This window comes from Rhinoraja longicauda, chromosome 10, assembly GCF_053455715.1.
Source record: "Rhinoraja longicauda isolate Sanriku21f chromosome 10, sRhiLon1.1, whole genome shotgun sequence".
Lineage (NCBI taxonomy): Eukaryota > Metazoa > Chordata > Chondrichthyes > Rajiformes > Arhynchobatidae > Rhinoraja > Rhinoraja longicauda.
This window is the reverse complement of record NC_135962.1, coordinates 9,537,788-9,561,120: the sequence shown is the minus strand read 5'-3', so window position 1 is coordinate 9,561,120 and position 23,333 is coordinate 9,537,788. Positions and strand designations below refer to the sequence as shown.

Sequence of the window (23,333 nt, the reverse complement as noted above, 5' to 3'; positions counted from 1 at the left end):
AGTTAGGGTGACTACAGGTGGCATTGGCTGCACTCTTATGAGGAACTCAGCAGCTGCACTTACACCGTGGGCCAAAGGTTCAGATCCACAGGGATGGGATCACAATGAGGTTTTCAGGTCGAGTCTCTCTCAGGAGTGGCTCTGTTGGTGATCTGTGCTTCTGGGAGTCAGCATGTCCCATCGTATCTGCTCCAGTCTCACTTCCCATGGCAAAGCACATACAATGAAACTCCGATAATCTCACACTTAAGTTTAGGTTTATCATTGTCACGTGTACCGAGGTTCAGTGAAATGCATTGTTTTGCATGCTGCCCAATCAGATCAGATGATACTATACGTAAATACAATCACATCCAACCCAAGAGCAATAGGTAGAGCAAAGGGGAAGATACAGGATGCAGGATATAGTTCGCATCATTGTAGCGCACCAGTCCCAGAGACAAAGTGCAATGTCCACAATAGGGTAAACGTGAATTTGACAGAACCCTGACTTAAGGAAGAACCATTCAGAAGCCCAATAATAGGGGAAGAAGCTGTTCCTACGTCTGGTGGTGCATGCTTTCAAGTTTCTGAACCTTTAGCCCAATGGGAGTAGGGAGAAGAATGAATGACTGGGGTGGGCAAGCCTTTGATTCTGTTGGCTGCTTTTCCAAGGCAGCATGGCATCGAATGAGTCTTTGTTCTACCCAAACTCACATTTTTAGCTTCTGCCCGCCCCCTACTGTAATCAGACTGAACAAGAGTCCAAAGCCAAAATGTCATCTGCCCATTCCCCCCACTGATGAGTTCCTCCAGCACTGTGCTTTGTTTAAGATTCCAACATCCTTGTGTCTCATCCTTCTCAGTTTAAACATTCCCATTATGTGCTCCTGTCAAGTAAAGCTGCTGAGCTGGGAATGAGGAGGAAATCTGTTGGATGAGTTGTTCCTGTTCCTGAGCAAATATCAGGGAGAGGATTGGGAGTGTTGTGGTGTAGTGTAGGATGCAGGTCACGAGGAGTGGTGGAGGACCTGCTAATGGGGGTACTTTATATTCATAAGGGATGTCAGGATGTTGGTAAGTATTTCACTTCCTGGAAACCTCCCAGGCCAGTGATGTGGTAGTAAAATCTAGCTGCTCTGGGAATGTCCACCAAAAGCATTCCCAAGAAAACATGGTCCCAGTTTCTCATGCAAAAGCAGCGCTTCACAGGGAACAACTCAACTTCATACACAGCGATGAAAATCATATGGAGATCACAATGGTGACCTGGCAGAAGGCGGCCGGTTGAAACTTCCAAGCCACACATATGGCAGCTGAGGTTTCCAGTACCAGGGGAGAAGATAGTGTTAGGTATTTATTTATATTGAGTCAGAGGGAATTGGTTTGTAAGCACTTGGTTTAGTGAAGTGATGGGGACTGTTGATGAGAGTCAGTGTGGTGCAGCAGACATTTCTTTCTTGTTCTGCAGGCTTCCGTCTGAACGGCCAGTTGTACGAGCTCATCTCCATGCGCTACGCCAATGTAAACATGAACCTGGACTTCGACAGCTTCATCTGCTGCTTCGTGAGGCTGGAGGGGATGTTCAGTGAGTGAACAATGGTGTGCATCCCTCACCTCAGCAATGGCTCTGCAGCCCCCCTGGTGTGTCAGGTGGAACATGGGCCTTTAACTTTGGTGGCCTGAGGTGGTTTCTATTGGGATACTTGGAACCAGATTAAGTCAGAATTGAAGCTAACATTCATGAAGCTGGTCTCATTGCTCATGAATAACCCCAGGTGTCACACTGATTTAATGCAGGTGTCCCTATCCCAAACACAAACCGCTGTGTTTCTGACATATATTCATTTAACTTCCACCCCATTTATTCTGTTAACTTATCACATAAGAACAATACGTAGAAGCAGCAATATGCTATTCATACCCTCATGCCTGCTCCATCATGGCTGATATCTTGCCCTGGTACCACTATCCTGTATTAATCACACATCCCTTGGTTGCCATAATGTCTACAATTCCATCGATCTCTGACTTGAATATGCTGGGCAAATATTTGGTTCTCTCCCTAAGCATCATAATACCTCGTGCTTAAATCACGAGCAAGAGTCACCATCTGCTCTTTCAACTCTTCAACCAACATGTCCCCACCCCAGCAGTCCCCACCTCCTGGTCATCATCTGTTCCTACTCTCAGATTGCATTGCCGATTGGAACCATGACTGGGCCTTCCTCCCATGATAAGAATATACTCTCCCCATGCATTCAGACAATTCCCTTCTTGGGGGGGAGGGGGGCACTTCAGGAAAGATGGCTGCAGTTGTTAGAGATCAATCATCTGAGCCCAAGGACGTCATTGCATGAGTTCCTCAGGACAGCGTCCTGGGCCCAACCACTTCCATCTGCTACATCAGTGACCTTCCATCATAAGATCAGACATGGAGATGTTCACTGATGATTGTATAATGTTCATACTCATTCACAACCTCTCCTCAGCAAGATTCAGGCATGGGCAGATAGGATTCATGCCACCATCTCCAACATACCTGTCTTTCAAAGGCATTATCTTCTCCCACTGTCAGCATTCTGAGGGGTGGAGGCAGTCACCATCGATCAGAAACTCAAATGAACCAGCCAAATAGAAACCATGGCTGCAACAGGCTGCCAGACGCTGGGTATCCTGTTTCAAGTGATCCACCTCCTGATATCCCATGGCCACTCAGCATCTACAAGGCACAAGTCAGGGATGTTTTGGAATGCTCTGCACCTACCTGATAAGTACATTGCCTATAAGCCTCAGTCACTGAAACCATCCAGGACAAAGCGGTCTGCATGATTGGCACTCCACTGACCAGCTTAAATGCCCATTCCCTCCACCACTAGTGCACCTTGGATGTACCATCTGCAAAATTTACTGGAGTTACTCACTCAGGCTACACTGAAAGCCACCCCTGCAAACCCAACACTGAGACAATGGCAGCAGGGGCCAGGGCACCACATGCAGGTTTATCCCCAAGATGCACACCAGCCTGATTTGGAAATGGATCATTGATCCTTCCTTGCTGCTGTGTCCAGATCCTGGAACTCCCTCCCCAACAGCACTTTGCGAGCACCTTCGCCAGAAAGGCTGCAAGGATTGAAAGGCTGCACCAAAACCAACTAGGGCTGGACAATAAATGATGGCCTTGCCAGTGACACCAATATGTTGAACAATGAAGGTTTAAAAAAAAAAGTTATTCACAATCAGGAGCCATTGCTCCAGATTTGAAGTTGAACCCTTAATCTTGGGACCACTCTTCATCATATCCCCACCAGTGAGTATTCAAGAGAGAGTTAGATAGAGCTCGTAGGGCTAACGGAAACAATGGATATAGGGAGAAAGCAGGAACGGGGTACTGATTTTCGATGATCAGCCATGATCATTTTGAATGGTGATCCTGGTCCGAATCCCCTACTCTAGCATCTATTTTCTATGTTCTATGTTTCTAAGTCATAGCCTTGTGTTGCCAATCTAGTTAGCAACCAACATTTGACTTGGAAAAGGATGTGTGCAGCCTGTGTGGATGAAAGTTGAGCAAAGGGTTATCAGTGAGCAGGATTTCTTCACTTATCCTCTGTTGAATGGAGACAAATCTGGAAAGGCATCAAGGTTCACTTGGGCGTCCATTGAGATCTCTGAGATTGCACAGAACTGGATGGAAATTCCAGTTTGGAAGCAAATTACGGCTCGACCAATATGTTACATCAGAGAATTAAATGGAATCATGTTTAATCTGCTTAGCTGTCTGAGGACAAGATTGACATTTGCTGCACTGAACACTTTCCAGGGCTCAGTGAGGGCACCTTATCCACATATTGTGGGTGGGTGTGGTGCTCATTGGCCCAGGTGCAACTATGACCCAGCTTGAGACGGGAGAGAAGCATCGAATGGATAGAGTGAGGACCAAAGAGAAGAACTCCTACATCTCTAGCTCGATTCTGCAATATCCTTGTTCACCAGTGACAAATGCAATCAGGTTGAGCAGAAATGGTAAATGACACCAGAGACAGGGGTTCAATGCTAGCTTCTGCTGTGGGAGTTTGCACGTTCCCCCTGCAACTGCATGGGTCTACCCCAGGTGCTCTTGTTTCCTCCCAAAGGCATGTGGGTTTGTAGAGTAACTGTCCACTCTAATTTGTCCCTACTTTGGCGGGAGTTGATGGGAAAATAAAAGGCATGGGGAGGATGTAATTAATATGCATGGGTAGTTGATAGTTGGCGCAGATTCAATCGGTCAAAAGGCCTGGTTCGGTGCTGTATCTCCAGGACTATGACTCAGCTGAGCAAAGACTGGATGTGAATCCTTCTGGTGTTCTCAGTACCACGATACAAGCATCAACATTGCAATCTTTACATGTGTATTATTGAGCATGGTGATTTTATCCTTTCTGTTCTGCAGGAGCCTTCAATGCATTCGACAAAGATGGAGATGGAATTATTAAACTGAATATCCTGGAGGTAGGTGCATCTCGTGTGACAGCCCGAGTGGGCACTGAAAGGTGCAAATCCCATCAGAGATCCTGACCCAGACATTCGCATCTGTTTGAAGATGTTGTTTGTTCATATTTTTTTCATGTTTTCTGGAAGGAATTGTTGGCTAAAATGGCATTTCTCCTTTATCGTTGTGCTGGTGCCCAATGTTTGCAGCTTTGCAACAACAAATGTACAGCAGTGTCAATGTGGTCTCTAGTCGAGAGCTGTGCTGGGTTAAAGCCCAGCCACCATGGCAGACTAACACCAGTAGTGAAGGCTGCCATGTGAGAGGAGATATTCCTCATCCCATGTCTCATTCTCCATGGTCTGCTCTCCTCCCTATCCCACCTAGAATCCTGTGACGCGATCATTGAGCCAAGCATGACATTATGTTCTAATAGTTACATTAGCCATAAGGCCTTGGCCTGAATAGGATGAAACATGTACAGTATGAGCAGTTATGGAACTGCCTTGTCAAGTGCCCCAATGTGTCACTTTAAAACACAAGCAAAGCAAGAACACGCCGTGCTGTACTCCTAGTTCTGCGATCTCCCCACAACGATCATTGTGTGGAACTCTAAGATCCAATTTCTATCAGCGTGAGCTGAAACGTGCACTGTGTGACAACTTACATAATTTGGTCTGCTGCTGACTCCAAGGTCAGGCACACTGATGCTCATCGTCCGATTGTGTGATTGGTGCCATTTCACTCAGGAATAATTTCCATCGCAATTTACTCTGTTAAAATCCACATGATTGATCCAGTTTCTAAGGTAGCCCACTCTGGCTCTTCACAGAGACCCGGGATCGATCCTCTGGTGCTGTCTGTGTGGAGTTTGCATGTTCTTCTTGTGACTGCATGGGTTTCCTCTGAGTGTTCTGGATTCCTCCCATGTACCATTGGTTTGCAGGTTTATTGGCCTCTGTTAGTTGTCCCTTGTGTGCAGGGAGTAGATGCAAAAGTAGGATAACCTAGAACTAGTTTGAACGGGAGATTGATAGTTGGCGTGGATTCAGCGAGCAGAAGGGCCTGTTTCCAGGCTGTATCTTTACATCAGTTCACCATGCACCCTTTCTTCTGGAAAAAAAAGATGGCAGGTTCCTACTCATAAGTTTCCCATCTGTAGCCTTCTCACTGAAAGTAATCTCTGACCTGTGGTTCATTCTCCTCATTCAAGGGGGAGGGTGGTGGTGGGGAGGCAACACTCTGTCACCACACTTTATTAAAGGTGTCTTGACTGGCAGGAGTCCACACAAAATTATCACTGTTACTGTATGCCTCCATAATTGTGCAATACCTCAAACTGGTTCTGGGCCCACGGTATCAGAATATGACAAGTTAGTTATAGGGAGGGTAGATAGAGTTCAGAAGAACACAGCCTATACTTTCCTTTGGGTGACAGGGGTGGCTGGTGGTAAAAATCCCACTAGATCTAATCTTGTTTGCGGTTAAACTGGGGCCTTTTGCCTCAGTCATTGGGGTGAGTTTTTTATGGCAATGTCAGACACAATTACACTTGGATTTACGCACCCTGTCTGCCATAGAAATCTTAGCAAAGTGGATTTTTAAAATTGGAGTGAAGAGAAGCTCTGGAAGGACATGCTTCATCTTTCTTCGTGAGTTAATTGAATGTTCCACTTACCTTACCTGTGGGATAATTTTTTGTGATCTCATTTCCACAGTGGCTGCAGCTTACCATATATGCTTAAGGGTCACAGGATTTGCGGATCTGTCTCTTACCTCAAACTCAACATGCGAACCTCAACAGCACCATACAGCAAGCCAAACTCCTCGATTCAGTGACATTTGGAATAATCAGGAGAAGGACTGCGGCATGAAACTGTCAGATCAGCGTGTGCGTGTGTGTGTGTGTATGTGTGTGTGTGAACCTCTCGGAATTGGAGCACCTGAAACCAATTTAAGGATTTCTTTATTGATCTTGATTGAGTTTTCCAACAATCCCCCTACCCTAGTTTCTCATGGCCTGTAGGTAGTGGCCTGATAATAACTAAAACATCCCAGATTAGTTTGGGATGAGTTAGCGGATCTCACAAGCAGTTGAATCACTGGAACTGGACTCAGCATGCCAGGACTAAGGAGGGCGATTATCAATCATAGTTTTCCTTATTTCAGTGACTCAGATGGAGCAGTGATTATGTGGAAAATAACCAGGCTTTTATTAACATTTCTGTTCTGCTATTCTTTATTGTAATTGCCATGGTGATAGATAAAATGATTAGAGGTTTTGGCATTTAAAACATCTCTGTAAATTGCTACTGGAGCCGGCAATATAGAATGTTATTGGACAGTTATTGATTCCAGGGGTAGAATTTGTGGTTCTTATTTTGTCTTTAAATTCCAGAAGACTTGTATTACTTTGCTGGTAACACAAGAGACTGCAGATGCTGGAATCTTGAGCAACAAAATAGTGGTGGAGGAACTCAGCAGGTCAGCCACCAATTGTGAAGGGAAATGGACGGACGATGTTTTGAGTCATGACCCTTCTTCAGACTGATTGAGTAGGGGGGGAGAAAACTAGAAAAGAGAGATGGGGGTGGGGGCAAAACATTGCAAGTGGTAGATGGAACAAATGATGATGGAGATTGGTATGATTAGTGAATTTAGTGGCAAAGGCTAGAGGTGAAAAATAAATTAAAGGGTGTCAGATATGTCAAAATGACTGAGTTCTCAAATTAGTTTCTGGCAATGACAAAACTGTAGATGACAAGACTGACATAAACTACTGCTGAAACAGTCAGGATTAAAAAAAATATATCCTAGAATGTCTTTGCAGACTGCCAAGGTGAGAATACACAGCACGTTGGCTGAAAAGCTGAGCTGTGTTGGCTGCTTAAATGGTGTCTGGGTATGATTACCATGTCCGACTGTAAACCAATATCAGTGCAGGTCTGATGCAGACGGAAATGGGGTGGTGGAAATTGACATTGTAATTGCTGGGGAGACTCATGGCAGCACAGAGTTTCTTTGACTTTGATAAATGAACAGCAGATTATTTGGCAATAGGCTCACACGTATTACTTTCTTTCCCTTCATTTTTTAATAATGGAGTGTGATTTTAATGCACTATGTCAATGCCAGAAGCTGTTAGCTCATAGTTTCTCTCTCAGTTGCTAATCCTGGATGCAACCTCAACCACTTTCCAACTCTCTGTGCAGAAGTGTTGTGCGTACTTTCTAGACTGTGGGACGTTTACTTATTAGCCTATTGGGCCAGCTGTTGGACTGAAAACTACTTAAGGCAAACATTGGTATCAGCCCTCATTTCCCATGTTGCTGTTATGCTTCGTGACAAATAACTTGATGGCCAGGCACTGTTTGGCATGAGAACCCAGGACATCGGTGGTGTCAATGGTATAGCTACACCCCCCCCCCCCCCTCCTTCTCATCTGTCTGTTCCCCCCCCCCCCCTGCATGCATTCCTTTCCTTCCATTCCCTCTGCCCCATCAGTGAGTACTTTTCCCCTTCCCCATCTACTCATCTCCCACCCCTCCCTAATCCGATCACATATTTCCTTTCCCACTCTCCCCATCCACTTCCCCCTACTATTCCTCCCTCTGGTACTGCATGTCTCTCCCCATCTTCAATCCGTATTAGATTCCACATCTGCACCTTTATATCTTCACCTCACAGATGATGCCCAATGTGCTGTGCTCTCTGGAGGTATAAAAAAACACTTTAAGCTGGGCACTGGATCATATGAGCAGAATCCTTAACGTTCACTGAGAGAGCATGTAGGGTCATGGTTTAAGGTCTCAAGCATGTAAGAACCACACTCAACATGAGCATTTAAAAGGACTGGAACCACAGGAGAGGGTTGCTGCGAAAAAGAAGGAAGATTGGAACTTTCCTTCTAAATTCTCCACAAATATCCAACCTCCACAAAAAAATTCAACCACATTGTGCCCACAAAACGATCAGAATCGCAGGTTGGTCAGACAATGTGTTGGGTTAATTTCATTGTTAAAACTTGTGGATATATTTGTGTTAATTGAGAATGGAAATGGCAGGCGGACTGAGCAGTGCAGGGTGCAGAGGGCAAGAACAGTGTTAATACGAGAGCTACACTATCGGGCTTTATCTGCATGGACTATGAGCAGATGATTGATTCCTCCATGGCTCCATTCCTCATTTCTCAGGAATATGTACACAGGATTGCACTTAATTAGCTGGACTAGTTTACAAAGGCGTATACTACAGATGGTGAAAAAAAGACTTTGAGATCTATATACCAGCTGGGAATTTAAATTCAAATAAATAAATAAAATGTTTAAAAAAAGATAGCCTAGGAAGGAAATCTGTTATCCCTACCCAATTTCTTCCTTATGTGACTCCAGACTCCTCACTGTGGTTGAGCACAAAATTCTCAGCAAAGCACAGTTCAAGAACTGTTAGGGATGGATAACAAAAGTTGGCCCTCTAGAAGCCATGGCCCCATTCAGATCAGATGACTTAACCCATCCCTTTATTGCAGCAACTGCTTTATTGGGACAGCTGGTAGAGTCGCTGCCTCACCGCTCCAGGGACCTGAGTTAAATCCTGACCTCGGGTGCTGTGTGTGTGGAGTTTGCACATTCTCCTTGTGGGCAGGCTGATTTCCCTCAAGTGCTCTGGTTTTCTCCTGCACCCCAAACACATGCAAGCTGATAGGATAACTGGCAACGTAAAATACTTCTGATATGTTAGTGAATGGTAGCATCTGGTGGGTGTTGATGGTAATGTGAGAGAATAGATTGGGATTAAGGTAGAAATAGTGTAAGTCGGTGCTTGATGGTTGATGTGGATTTGCTGAGCAAAAAGGTATGATTCCGGCAGACCCTCAAGTGAGGATGACTTAATACATTGCAGAGACTGAACCATTTTGATTTTAAAGTAATTTAACTGAAGAGAATACCATAGGAGATAGCTCAAGGTTTACTCAGGAGTAGATACAAGTGTGAAATCATCAGGTTGAACTGGACTGAAGTGCATTGTCAACTTTTGAACTTGAAAAATAAATATTTCTTTTGCACAAATCTACCCTGGTCTGTTGACTCGGTTTTATGCGGTAACTGTAAGTATAATTGGAATATTTTTTATCTCTGCACAGGTAAATGTGAAGCGGGCAGATGTTCTTGAATATAGGTGGTATATAGGTGGAAGGGATGGGAAGGGAATTAACAATTTGTATCTCTGCAAGTGGGCAAAAGGAATCTTCAGTGTGTGAGTGAAAGATGCAAGGTTGATGTTCTGATGTGTGGGGAAGTGTCCTCTGAGCCATGAAAAACATCTTCAGCTGTTAAGTATGGAAAACCAACAGCACAAATATTTATGTTGTGCTAGAGATAAATTATGATTAAAATTAACTTCTGCAAAACTTAGAATTACTTTTATGAGCAATTAAACAGGAATGCTTTCTGAGTGGCCAAAATGTTCATCTTTTGGCAATTATAGATTATATTAAATAAAATTAAATCATGTTTGGTTGAGGCTGACTGAGATTCTCGAAAAGATAATAATGGGAAGTTACAGACCAACTGGCAAGTAGATATAATGCCAGAAAATGTGAAATTGTCAAGTTCAATTGGGAAAATAAAAAAAGAAAACATTTTGTTTAAATGGCAAGACTTTGTCAACCTCTGTGATGTCCATGGATCAGAGGGTTTAGGTTTATTATTGTCACGTATACAGAGGTACAGTGAAAAGATTTGTTTTGCTTTGTATCCAATCAGATCACATAAAACTATACATAAATACAATCAAGTCAAATTCAAGTAGAATGGGTAGCCCAAAGGGGAAGGTACAGTGCGCAGAATATCATTGTTGTGCACTTGTTCCATGGAAAAGTCCAATGTCCACAATGATGTAGAGGTGAGTTGGACTGTTCTCAAGCTTATGGTCGGATGCTAACTCATCCCTGGTGTAAGATTCTCAAAGAGCTTCTGCACAGGTGAATCAAATAGTTAAGAATCCTAACAGAATGTTATAACAATGGGAAATGTTTGGAGCATTCACTGGGTCATAGGGCACAGTGGAAGATAAACAGTCAACATTTCAGATCAAAGACTACTCACAAAAGAATGTTATAGATCACCAGGAGGAGAGTTAAATACAAAAACAGTGTGGTTATGTATTACTTATATAGAGCACTGCCGTGCACCACATGCACAATATTATTTTCCTTATTTAAGGAAGGATTTTATTGCATTGAAAGCAGTATGACGAAGGACAGGTAATAACTAGAATGGGCTGGTTGCACGATGAGGAAAATGTTGTGAATGTTCAGTCACTCTCCACACTTGCAGTCATCAATTCCTCCCCAAATGTACTTGTTCAACACTTTGAATATATGCAAGGAAGAAGCCCAGATATAAAGCTCTGTGATGATTAAAAATCATTTTGTGATTATCCTAAACGTTATTGATCACCATTCTCTAGATGAATGTGCAGACATTTAGTTGACCAACCTGGGATGATTGCCACATTCCTCCAAGTCCCATATGTTGTCAGTATCTACCTGCTCCCTGCACTCCATGGCCTTGCACTTTAAAGTAGCGCCTTTGCTTGAAAATCTTTCAATTTTAAAATATCTCATCATTTAGTGGTTACTATTTTTGACTTAACTGGCCATTTTGCTTTGCTACATGGTGTAACACTGTTTTAATAGAGTCAAAACAGTTTGAATGTAATAACAATATTAAACACTAAGATGCTTTGAAAACACTTTAAAATAGACATGCGTTTAAAATATGGTATTATTTGTTTAAGTTCGCTCTTACAAATCCCTGTCCTGGGGGTGCAGTGTTTTCATGTGGACCTTGCATGCTGTATTCCTATATATCCTCAATTCCCATGCTTATCCTTTCTAGAGATTTTGTATTAAAATATTTAATTCTGATCGTGTTCAGCATATCATGTGCTTCAATGATCCAGGTTACAATCAAAGCATGTGAAACTTATTCAGACCCCATTTTTAATACACATGATTTACCATTTTCCCAGCTCTTCCACAAGTGGATCACAAATTTCTAGTACCAGAGTCAACAGCATCAAGGTCTTTACCTGAAGGCATTTGTGCTCAACTGAAGACATCAATCAAATTCCTCTATTTTTACATAGGTCTATATTGTAAAAATAATAATTAGATAAAAGTCACTCATTCCTTCTCTCCAGAGATGCTGCCTGTCCCGCTGAATTACTCCAACATTTTGTGTCTACTGCAGATGTATCATAGTTCTCCAGTAGGTGTCCTGGTTAGGTCATGTGGTTAGTTCCTTGTGTTTTTCAAATACATACTATAAATTTGATGTTATTGTTTAAAGTAACAGGTATCATTGGGAAAAATGAATAAGAAAAATTATTTTGGTGCTCCTTTCACCCAAAAGTGACAATGATACAATTAGAATTCTCTTTCTCTCATCCATCTATTCCTTTTACTCCCAACTTCAATTTGCCTGAACAAGATCCAAATGTTTTCACTGACTGACTGTTTGATAATCAGTTCCACCGCAAGGTTTATGTCAGTGGTGTGAACAGATAGCTCTTTCCTGAGCTATATTAACCATTTCATGATATTTTATCGAGTATCTGTGCATGTCTTTGACCCATTCTTAATCAGGCATTTCTAGTCAGTGTGTCGCCTCACATTGACACCCTCATTTGGGGTCCCAATATCAGGCCACACATTCCATCCTCTATGACCCCATCTTTAGCTTGCTAGTGATGTTCTAAAGAACAGAGAGTCTGGAGATACAGGCTTGAAAATCCATGTCGCAGGCAGTGAGACGGTACATGGATAGGAATGTTTTGGAGGGATATGGGCAAGTTTCATTGGCATGGTTAGAAGTTCAGAAGCAGTTCTCTGAAAATATTCATAGAAATGGAAACAAGCTTCTATGAGAGAGAACAATTAATTATATTTTTCCTGATTTTTAACAGTCAAACTGATATCCATTAGTAAGTTACACCTGGGCATTCAGGTAATTTAATTCCATTCAAAAACACTTCTGGAAACTTTACAAATTGGTAGAATAAATTTCTCTTTGGGGTCAAGAATATACAATGGACATGTCCATTTCATATTCAGGATCCCGGGAAAATCTTTACCGTTCTATCTGTAATTTTCATAAAGTTGTTTAAACATGAAGGCCAGCATGCTCTAGTTAATTGAATCGCATAAATGTCTAAAAATATCCAGATAGACCATGCCTTCATTTATTTTTCGCATTCCTAAACACTAGCAATGTTAAACTGACAGTTTTGGTCAAAATGCAATGCTGTTTCTCCAATTAAAACATTATCCCTAGAGACTTCAAGCAAATTTCTCTTTCCCAGATCCATAAAATAGTCAATAAGTCCCAATGTGTTAAATTTGTGTGTCTGGCCGACCAAGTCCCCATGCTGCTTTTGTAGATAAAGGCTTGAAACTTCTGAAAGCTGTTACTTCATCTTGTGCCCTCAAACCTGTCATCATCTATTTGGGAAGAAAAGAATGGAGTCCATTGTGGCTTTGCTTGGAAACCCAAAGGCTGCATTTATTACTTCCGGGAGAATTTCCATTTAAAATTAAGTAACGATTAGAAGTCGATAGAAAGGGTTAAGCTTAGTGCAGATTTATTCACTATGGCAACTTACATACTGAAGTGTGATTATAATAAACTTACACAAACATATGGATTGGGAACAGGAGAAGGACACTTGGCCCATTCCATGCTCCAACAATTAATAAGATAATGGCTGAGGTATTGTAACAACATTCCCATCCACCCTCAGTAGTAACTCACTTGCTTATCAATAATCACGAGAAGTTCTCCATTGGTTAGAGTGTGGGACCAATTTACTGGTGACAGAACAGTTTCAAAGTGAGAAAATAACTTCACCAATGAGAAATCAATTTCACCTGTGAGAAACCAGCTTCACTGATGAGGGCCAAATTTCACCAGCGAGGGACCAATTTCACCTGCAAGAAACCAATTTTGTTGCAGGTGAGAGATAAATTTATGTGAACAGTCACCATTTTCTGACCTAAATGCTGTACGTGCAACTGCCAGTCAGTGAGTCAGATGTTCTGGTCCATCATGTTGTTATCTTAACGTTGACAACCAAGTGAACAATTCGTTTTAAAATTGGATCGCAACAAAAATAGTAACAATGGTTTATATTCCTTCTTAACAGTTCATTCTGCTACAGATATACTGGTTACTGTTCAAGATGTTTTGTGCGTTACAGACTGACATTGTTTGACAACCACAGATTATTCCCTTGTTCTACTTTGCACATTGTTCAACATTCTGCATTTTAACTGGGTTTCTCCCAATCTCACCCACGTTGAATTTGCCCCAAATTCCATTTGTATTTGATCACGGCCACTGTAATTTGACTGCAAAGCAGATTCACGATTCGACAGATTGCAGTTTTATGACCAGATTAGTTGCACAATAGAATTTCTAGTCAGTATGTCGCCTCACACCCTCGTTTGGGATCCAAATTTTATTTTATTCTCCATCTGCCTGTCTATGGCACTGCCCATACATGGATAGGACAGGTTTAGAGGAATATGGGCCATACGCAGGCAGATGAGACTCGTGTAGATGGGACATGTTGGTCTATGCGGGCAATTTGGGCCGAAGGGCCTGTTTCCACACGATATGACTCTCTGACACCTGGCCACACATCTGGCCAATCAGTGAATCTGTATACCCTTCAATTTGCACTCATTTGGAGTCTGAACACCGTGGCCAGGTGTTCTAATGCAAAAGGCACCAACGTTAGCTACTCAAAGCAGCTAAGCATTAAGTAAACAAACTATTTTAAGTTTCTTTTTCGTGAGACAGCTCTACATTTTATGTTTCTTTGAAATCATACCTATAGCAAAGTAAAGGTCATATTGAAACTTGCAAATCCCCCGTCCCTGCAGCTCCTTAAAGAGAGCGTGGCTGAGGCAATTTAAATGTAGTTATGTGAGTTGGAATTTAAAAGCACAAGTGCAATGCTTGGTCTTCTCTCAGTCCTGAACAGTTGTGTTGACTTTCCCCAATTTATATTTGGTGGTATTCGGATGCTCTCTGACCCCGCCAGGTCCCTATTTGTTCTCGGCAGTCTGCCAGTACATAGTTTCAGACCAGATTAGGAGGGATTTCTTGTCGAGGAGAATCTTTCAAATCATTTACTCCAGAGGTATCAAATAAGCAATAACAAATCAATGATTTGATATGAATATTAACTGTGAACAAATGCATGAATAGGACAGGTTTGGAGCGATATGGACCAAACGCGGGCAGGTGGGACTAGTGTAGTTGGGACATGTTGGCCGGTGTGGCCGAAGGGCCTGATTCCACACTATCATTCTATGACTCTATGATAAACGGATGTCTTGGCCTCTCAGATACCAGGTAAAGTCTGATCTGATTCTTCCAACTCCGCATTCCAGTCAACCCACAGTAACCTTTTGTTACTTTGCTTAACAAGAAACTCTGCTGCAAAAACATTGAAAGACTTATCTTCAACTATCCTACGTGGAGGAGAGTTCCAGACGCCTGCGACGCTCTGGGAGAGAAAAGATGCCTGGTCTCTTTCCTAAATTGATTACTCTTTATTTTTTAAATGGTGACCCTTAAGTCTGGACTCTCCCACATGAGGGAATCCGCCTGTTTTTGACCCACTGCTCGGGGGGAATACCTTGAACATCTGAAATATACCCGGGGTCTCATAATGCATTATGCGTCTCAATTGAAGCTCCCCTCCACCGCCTCCATGAATTGCAAATGTGATAATCGTTTCCTTTTGTTTGTATTAGTCGTTTAAAGAACCTTGTCAATTTCAAAGAAAACTCGCTCTGTAAAATTCCGACAATACGACGATAAGGAAATCCTGATGGTTCGGCATCCAGTTCATCGGGGTGAGGTTTCCTGCACGACCTGAAACTCATCAGGGCCCCGGTTCCTGCGTTCCCTGACAACCAACAATCCCGGTTCCCGGTTATTGTTGAAACGTACTAGGACTTGAAACAAACATTTTCCACTGCAACATTTATGGTAATATTTAAACATTTCTATTAGGAACTGAGGTCAACGGCATTGGCTATTAATAAGCTCCAGTGGAACAGTAAATTGGATCCGATAGACCAGATGGTCGCAGATGATTGGACTAGTCAAGGTTGCAGACACAGTTCCCACCTCCTTTGCCCCACTTTTCGGATTCGCTCACGCCCATATTTCACCCCAATTTTGGAGATAAGGTTTACTTATCGACTTGATGGTTCGACTCTCTACCCTTTTGGAAGGAAGAGTTGAACTTTAGCTACCCATTTCTTGGGGCGGAGGTTCCCCGCATCGTAAAATAACTGAATGTCACGGGTTTGAATTGCCTCTGATAGTCCCGATAGTCACACAGCCCCCGACTGTGAGCCCACATCTTGGATTAAAATCTGCAGCATTTTAATGCTGTTAATGTTACCTCTGATAAACTATCACATGGGGATAAATTAGGGTGCCACGGTCGCGCAGCGAGTAGAGCTGCTGTTTCAACAGTGCTGGAGACCCGGGTTCGATCCTGTCCTCAGTCGCTGACTGTGTGGATTTTGGACATTCTCCCTGTGACCGCGTGGGTTTCCTCCGGGTGTTCCGATTTCTTCCCGCATTCCAAAGATGTGCGGGTCGGTTGGTTAATTGGTGTGCGTGTGTATGTGTCCTCTGTAAAATTGTTCCAGTGTGTGGATGAGGGGTACAGTCTGGGGGGAATTGATGGGAATGTGGGGAGAATAAAATGTAGGATTGGTGTAGATGGGTGGCTAATGGTCTGCATAGTCCCAGTGTGTCTAAGTTCCTGTTTCTGTGCTATGTGACTCTAACTTCAACATCAAAAATGTTGACACTGTGTAATTGGTATTGCAACAACGACGCGAGAGAGAGTTGGGACACTTCGTGAGCAGTCTCCTGCTGAGGAACTTCAAATCCAAGAACAAGGAGTGTTTTATAGAAAGAACATCTAGAAGAAATGCCAGTACTTCGTGATTCTGTACAAACCCGTTCAGTTGAATTACGTCACCCAGAGAGTGATTGAATTAAAATGCATGGCATTGGGAGTAATATATGACATTTTGTAATGGTCCCAACTGTCCATTTCCCTCCACAGATGCTGCCTGACCCGCTAATTTACTCCTGCGTTTTGTATCTATTCTCCTTCAGACTGTTTGATGCATCCGTGTTGACCTCAAGCCATTGCAAGAACTTCATAGCCATTGAAGTGATGTCATTTGAACTCGACAATTTGCTCATAGGAAAATTCTATGAACAACAATGCAGTATAGATAAGATAGTCATCGAGATATAGATCGGATTTACATTGAATCACAGAGGGGGAGCATTTACAGGGCAGTTATGGATTTTGAAGGTAAAACCGGGGGCGTGCGGGGCTGAGGTTCCAGGGCAGTTCTGTTTATGGATAGTCTGAAGAAGCGTTTCGACCCGAAACATCACCTAACCCTTTTCTCCAGAGATGCTGCCTGACCCGCTGATTTATTCCATCCAGCATTCTCCTTTAGACTGCTTGTTGCTCCGGATTCCAACATCTGCAGCCTCTTGTGTCTCCATTAAAATAAAGCGGTCATCAGACAGGGAGAAGGCTGTGGATAGTAAGGCGCTGCAAGGGTCTGTGTTTGTCACTCAGCCATCATCCGTATATTAATGGACAATAAACATTAGACAATAGACAATAGGTGCAGGAGTAGGCCATTCGGCCCTTCGAGCCAGCACCGCCATTCAATGTGATCATGGCTGATCATTCTCAATCAGTACCCCGTTCCTGCTTTCTCCCCATACCCCCTGACTCCGCTATCCTTAAGAGCTCTATCCAGCTCTCTCTTGAATGCATTCAGAGAATTGGCCTCCACTGCCTTCTGAGGCAGAGAATTCCACAGATTCACAACTCTCTGACTGAAAAAGTTTTTCCTCATCTCAGTTCTAAATGGCCTACCCCTTATTCTTAAACTGTGGCCCCTTGTTCTGGACTCCCCCAACATTGGGAGCATGTTTCCTGCCTCTAACGTGTCCAACCCCTTAATAGTCTTATACGTTTCGATAAGATCTCTCATCCTTCTAAATTCCAGTGTATACAAGCCTAGTCGCTCCAGTCTTTCAACATATGATAGTCCCGCCATTCCGGGAATTAACCTAGTAAACCTACGCTGCACGCCCTCAATAGCAAGAATATCCTTCCTCAAATATGGAGACCAAAACTGCACACAGTACTCCAGGTGCGGTCTCACTAGGGCCCTGTAGAACTGCAGAATGACCTCTTGTTATGAAGGCCAACATTCCATTGGCTTTCTTCACTGCCTGCTGTACCTGCATGCTTCCTTTCAGTGACTGATGCACTAAGACACCCAGATCTCGTTGTACGTCCCCTGTTCCTAACTTGACACCATTCAGATAATACTCTGCCTTCGTATTCTTTCCACCAAAGTGGATAACCTCACACTTATCCACATTAAACTGCATCTGCCATGCATCCGCCCACTCACATAACCTGTCCAAGTCACCCTGCAACTTCATAGCATCTTCCTCACAGTTCACACTGCCACCCAGCTTTGTATCATCTGCAAATTTGCTAATGGTACTTTTAATCCCTTCATCCAAGTCATGGATGATTTGGGTGAGAGGACAAATGTAGTATTTCAAAGTTTGCCGATGATATTATCGGATGCAAGAAGGTTCAAAGTGGCTTTGATGTTGAGCGAGTGGGCAAAATTGGCAGATGGGGCGTAATGTGAATAAATGTGCGGTTTCCATTTCAGCAGCGAAACAAAAAAATGCGCATTACTTAAACGACCTAAGATTGGAAAATGTTGATGTGGAAGGAGCGGGATCTTCTTGTTCACCAGTCAGTGAAAGCCAACATGCGGGCGCAGAATTCATTAAGACGCCAAATGATATGTTGAAGAAGGATTACAGAGGGCCTTGGGAAGATGGCCTGGAGGACTGGGGGATTTATTTGTTTTGCCCTCCTCGCCTAAGAAAGGACACACTTCTCATCGAGGGGGCTGTACCAAGGTTCGCCGGAAGGACACATGAGAAGGCGGACGGGCGATTATAAACAGAGCTTGGTCGACTAGTTTATATTCAGTAGAATATAGAAGTATGAGACCTCATTGGACCTCACAGAAATTTAACAAGGCTGGGCAGACTCAATTTGGGTAGGATGTTTTCCCTGACCAGCGTGTCACAGTCTTTAAACAGCTGCAGAAGGGTCTCGACCCGAAACGTCACCCATTCCTTCTCTCCCCAGATGCTGCCTGACCTGCTGAGTTACTCCAGCATTTTGTGAATGAATACCTTCGATTTGTACCAGCATCTGCAGTTATCTTCTTATACTACTTATGTTAAAATAGTCAAACGCTCGCAGAATAATTTCAACACGCATTTCTCGGCACAGAGGGCACAAAGGGGCATGGAGAATGTACGGAAATATGACATTAAGGATCGGCCACCATCTTATTTAGGCCGGCACAGTAGCGCAGGTGGTAGAGCTGCTGTTTCGCAGCACCGCAGACGCGGGTTCCATCCTGACCTCGGGACTGGCTGTGTGGCGTTTGCATGTTCGTCCTGTGACCGCGTGGGTTTCCCCCGGGTTGCTCTGGTCCTCCCACATCCCAATGATATCCGGGTTTGTAATTGGCCTCTGTAAATTGCCCCGAGTGTGCCGGGAGTTGATGACAAAGTGGGATGATGTGGACTCCGTCAGCCGAATTGACAATTTTTTCATGCTGTATCTCTAAACTAGATTATTTTATTGAATAGAGAAGCAGGCTCGGTCATGTACGGTGGTCTACCTAGCAAATGGAGATAATTACATGGCAGGATTAGTACGGAGCCCCATCGCAAACACGGTGCGAAGGGTCCAACCACTCTTCCATGTGGATCAGCTGTGTTGCATCCAACTGCAGCCAGGTGCTTCCTCGCCAAGCAGATGCACGGAGTTTGCAACGTAACAGGTCCAAGCTCGCAGTAAATGGTACCTGTGCACATTATTCATTGGTCAATCATCGGAGATAGCTTCTGTGGGTCCTCGGAACATCGTGCGCTGAATACGGGGAAATGGTGTCAGTAATCCCGGCCCATCTGCTTAGTGCATCGGCAAAAACCTTGCCTCTCAGTCTGGAGGCCTGGGTTTAAGCTCAACCATGGCGATTGGAGGCTAACGCACTGATACTGGGAGGATGGGTTCCTTTCATTATGGGTTGATGGACGTTCAATCCCTCAGTAGGATTTGGCGCATTTGACACACGGGTGCAATCCCAACCTCTGTTGCTCATTGCGTGGATTGTTTTCCCCTTGAGACCGCGTGGTTTTCCCCCGGGTTCCTTCCACATCTCGAGACCCCGTGAATTCGTTGGCAAATCCACAGCGGGAATAGCCCTTGGGATGTAGATGACCGGAAGAATCCAGAGGGACGGAAATCGGGGGGAAAATAGAAAGGGTTAGTCAGGTTAGTGTAAAAGTGCGTGCTTCACATTCAGTGCAGACATCGAGCCGAAGGGTGTGTTCCTCGCCCTATAATTTTATAAATATGGAAGGAAGAATTTCTCCCCAGACAGCTGATCAACAGTCCACACCAAACCTAACGTCACGCCGCCAGGATAGTTCAGCGCCAGTCCAACACATCCATTAAATTTCTCGTTGTATTCTCCGGTCCAAATGATTTTAAGAGAGTTATTTGTGTGTATTTTACCTAAAACATAGTGATTTTTTGTCCCCTGAAGTTCAAATCAGGACAGGCACGGGTTTAGGGGGTGCCCCAAGCCGCCTTCCCCTAGCCTTGTAGAACCTCGCTTATCTCCGCATCCCATATCCCTTAATTACCAATTGAATGCTAATTTAAAGTCTGAATATAATTGACGACCGATCTGCCGCTGCTGATATGGAGAACTCAGCAAATTCATAATACTGGAATGACCAAATTTCTTTTAATTTCAATCTTAAACGGCAAACCCTTCCCCTGCAGCGATGGTTCATGGTTCCAGTCTGTTCAACAGGAAGGTTTAACCCTCTCAAATTCTATATGTCAGAGTGAAGTCACCTTTAACTTGGCATATTCCAATTAATGGAGGCCAATGCTTCGCACATTAGACAATCCTCTGATTGCAAGAGACTTGATAATGAACCGAATCTAATATTGGTTGTACACGGAGACTGCTGGAAGTACTCAGACATTGTAGAGAGAGAACCCGGGTTAATGTTTAAGGCCAATGGCCCTTCATCAGAACTAGGAAAGAAGACTGTTTCTCGTGTCCATTCCTATTAAAGGTCTCTCAACGATGTTGCTGTCCCCACAGATACTGACGAAACCGCCGAACACTTCCATGATCTTCTGTTTCTGTCTTGGATTTTCAGTCTGAAGAAGGGTCTCGACCCGAAACGTCACCCGTTCCTTCTCTCCCGAGATGCTGCCTGACCTGCTGAGTTACTCCAGCATTTTGTGAATAAATAACCTCGGATTTTCAGCTTCTGCGTTGTACTATTTACACGCACGCGACTCGTTGGCCATTTATTATTACCCTCTCCCTCGCAATTCATGCACCCCATTTATTCCTTCTGCTCTGAAGATTATTTTGCCTGAGAATTGCACGCCGTGACTTATACGTAGGCAGTGGGTTCGCTGTGTTTAATGTGCATGCAGACTGGCCGGGCACTGGGACACTAGGATGACGATGGAGACCACCTTCTCCCTCTCCAGCCAACCAAAACCAACAAGACACCTTGTTATCTCACTTCACGCCTTCGTCTCGCTGGCCTTCAAGTGACGTCTTGCGATAAAACTGCTGTGCTCGGGTGAGATCTTGGGAGGTTAAAACCAGGGCGCACTCCAACTGGACGCTCTCCCTCTGATCAACGCGACAGAAAAGTAGCTGAAACAAACCGCCGGTTAAACTTCACCGCGGTAGCACAGGAGCGCCTTTAAGTGAGTTTTACGTGTTTTTGTCTTTCTTATATCCCCCCTTCATGCTGTATCATCGCAATTCCCTGCAGCAGACGCTTACCTTGCTTGATTTCCCTGAGTGAGAAATTAAATACCATTGATACAATCTCCTAAAAAATAGTACATTCCAAAATTATATTATTACTTATGCAGTTCCTATCGTGTATTACATGTTAGGTGTATTATGAGTAACACGGCGATCGTGTCAGTGTTCATCATATACATATTAAGATGCTATGTTTTATTAGTACCTAGCGATGTTAGTAATGAAATAAGAGTTTTAGAAGATCATTTTATTACAGGCAGCACTATTAAAAGTTGTAGCAGTGTAATTGTATTGAGATAATTAGCCGTAAGAACCGACGCCAGGATGTAAATGACAAATACCAGAGGCAGAGGTTTAAAGAGAGAGGGGAAAAGTTTAAAGATTTACGAGGGAAGTTTTTTTTACACAGGGGATGGTGGATGTCTGGAACGCGCTGCCAGGAGAGGATTCAGATATGACAGTGGCGTTTAAAAGGCTTTAACCTGGACTCGTGAACAGGCAGGGGATAAGGGGGACACAGAACCTGTGCAGTCATGATCGCCTAAAGCGCATGTTCCTGTCCTCGACTCTTCTGTGTTGGATGTTTTAAGTGCTGCTTGGGCTTCCCAAACACACCCATCCAACCTGCACACAGCCATCAACTTGCACACAACCATCAACCTGCACACAACCATCAACCTGCACACAACCATCAACCTGCACACAGCCATCAACCTGCACACAGCCATTCACTTCCCCATGAACGGTTGCATTTATGGCTCCAACCAATGATAAAACTGAATACCATGCTGGATAGTTCAGAACGCGGTTAAACATCAACTTCAGCGGTACTCTTCCTGTTGCCACATGGAAGAAGACAAAAAAATCTTGGGAGAAGGGGCAAGCGAGAATGTGGAACGAGGAGGCGAAGATTTACATTACCTGTGCGTTTACCTCGTCCTGACCCTCCGTCCATGGACCCAGTCTCTCCGGTTGAAAAGTGATTCGCTTGGAATTAAGTCGGACTGCAGTTCCCTCTACAATGGAGAAAGAGGGTTTCACTGTTTAGCTGACAGCTTTGCCTGCCTTCCATATGCAGAGTAAACAATTTCGTTTATCCTTCCAGGTTCTACCGAGGAGTGATGGACATTAAACATTGGGTTGCTTTTCTCTGCGCAGATCCAGTGTCATCTTAATTCCCTATTTTTGTTTTGGAAGCTGGCCGTTTGGCTCGATGGTTAAAAAAATGCCGTCTCTCTGTGGAATAGTCCCGGCACTCTCTCTCCCCTTTCTCTCCATTCCCCCTTCACAAATGCCCGCCATTGATTCCTTTTCTTGCCATTAACCCACACTGGGTAACGAGTCGTAGCGGTAGTTACCCAACCAACGCATCCTTGGGAAAGCGGAGCATCCGGATGTAACACACACAAATATACGAGGCACGGAATTGACGTGTCAGGCGAAGGTTGGTGAAGGTTTGAGAAGTCCCATGGCCTAGTCAATCCTTCTGCTTTTTTTTATGTCGTCTTGGGTGAGATTTAATTCATAAAATCCGCGTGGATGTTTCCCGAACAACGACACAGCTAAGGGCTACCTATAGAATCAACGCTTCATGCGTTTTCTTTAAATTGAGCCGAATTGATGCTCACACGGTAGAATTATATCCCAGTGAATTACCGCAGCTATGTAATGTATACGTGATTTATAAAATTGATTATCAATATTTATCTGACCATGCTTCATTAATTTAATCGCTGCCATCATTTTAGGTAGAATGGGCTGTAAATGTATGACCCCCTCCCTCTCTCTCTCTCTCTCTCTCTCTCTCTCTCTCTCTCTCTCTCTCTC

General features: G+C 43.7%; 1 protein-coding gene across 1 annotated transcript in view; it reads left to right on the top strand.

Annotated features, from left to right (window-relative positions):
* capn3a (calpain 3a, (p94)) overlaps positions 1–7,017 on the top strand; it is a 104,300-nt gene extending 97,283 nt beyond the window's left edge. The window contains exons 20-22 of the mRNA XM_078407089.1: positions 1,451–1,567; positions 4,415–4,473; positions 6,172–7,017. Coding sequence (XP_078263215.1) covers positions 1,451–1,567; positions 4,415–4,473; positions 6,172–6,198 — 203 coding nt within the window. The 3' untranslated portion in view covers positions 6,199–7,017. The remainder of the gene's footprint in view (positions 1–1,450; positions 1,568–4,414; positions 4,474–6,171) is intronic.
* Positions 7,018–23,333: the final 16,316 nt, after the last annotated feature.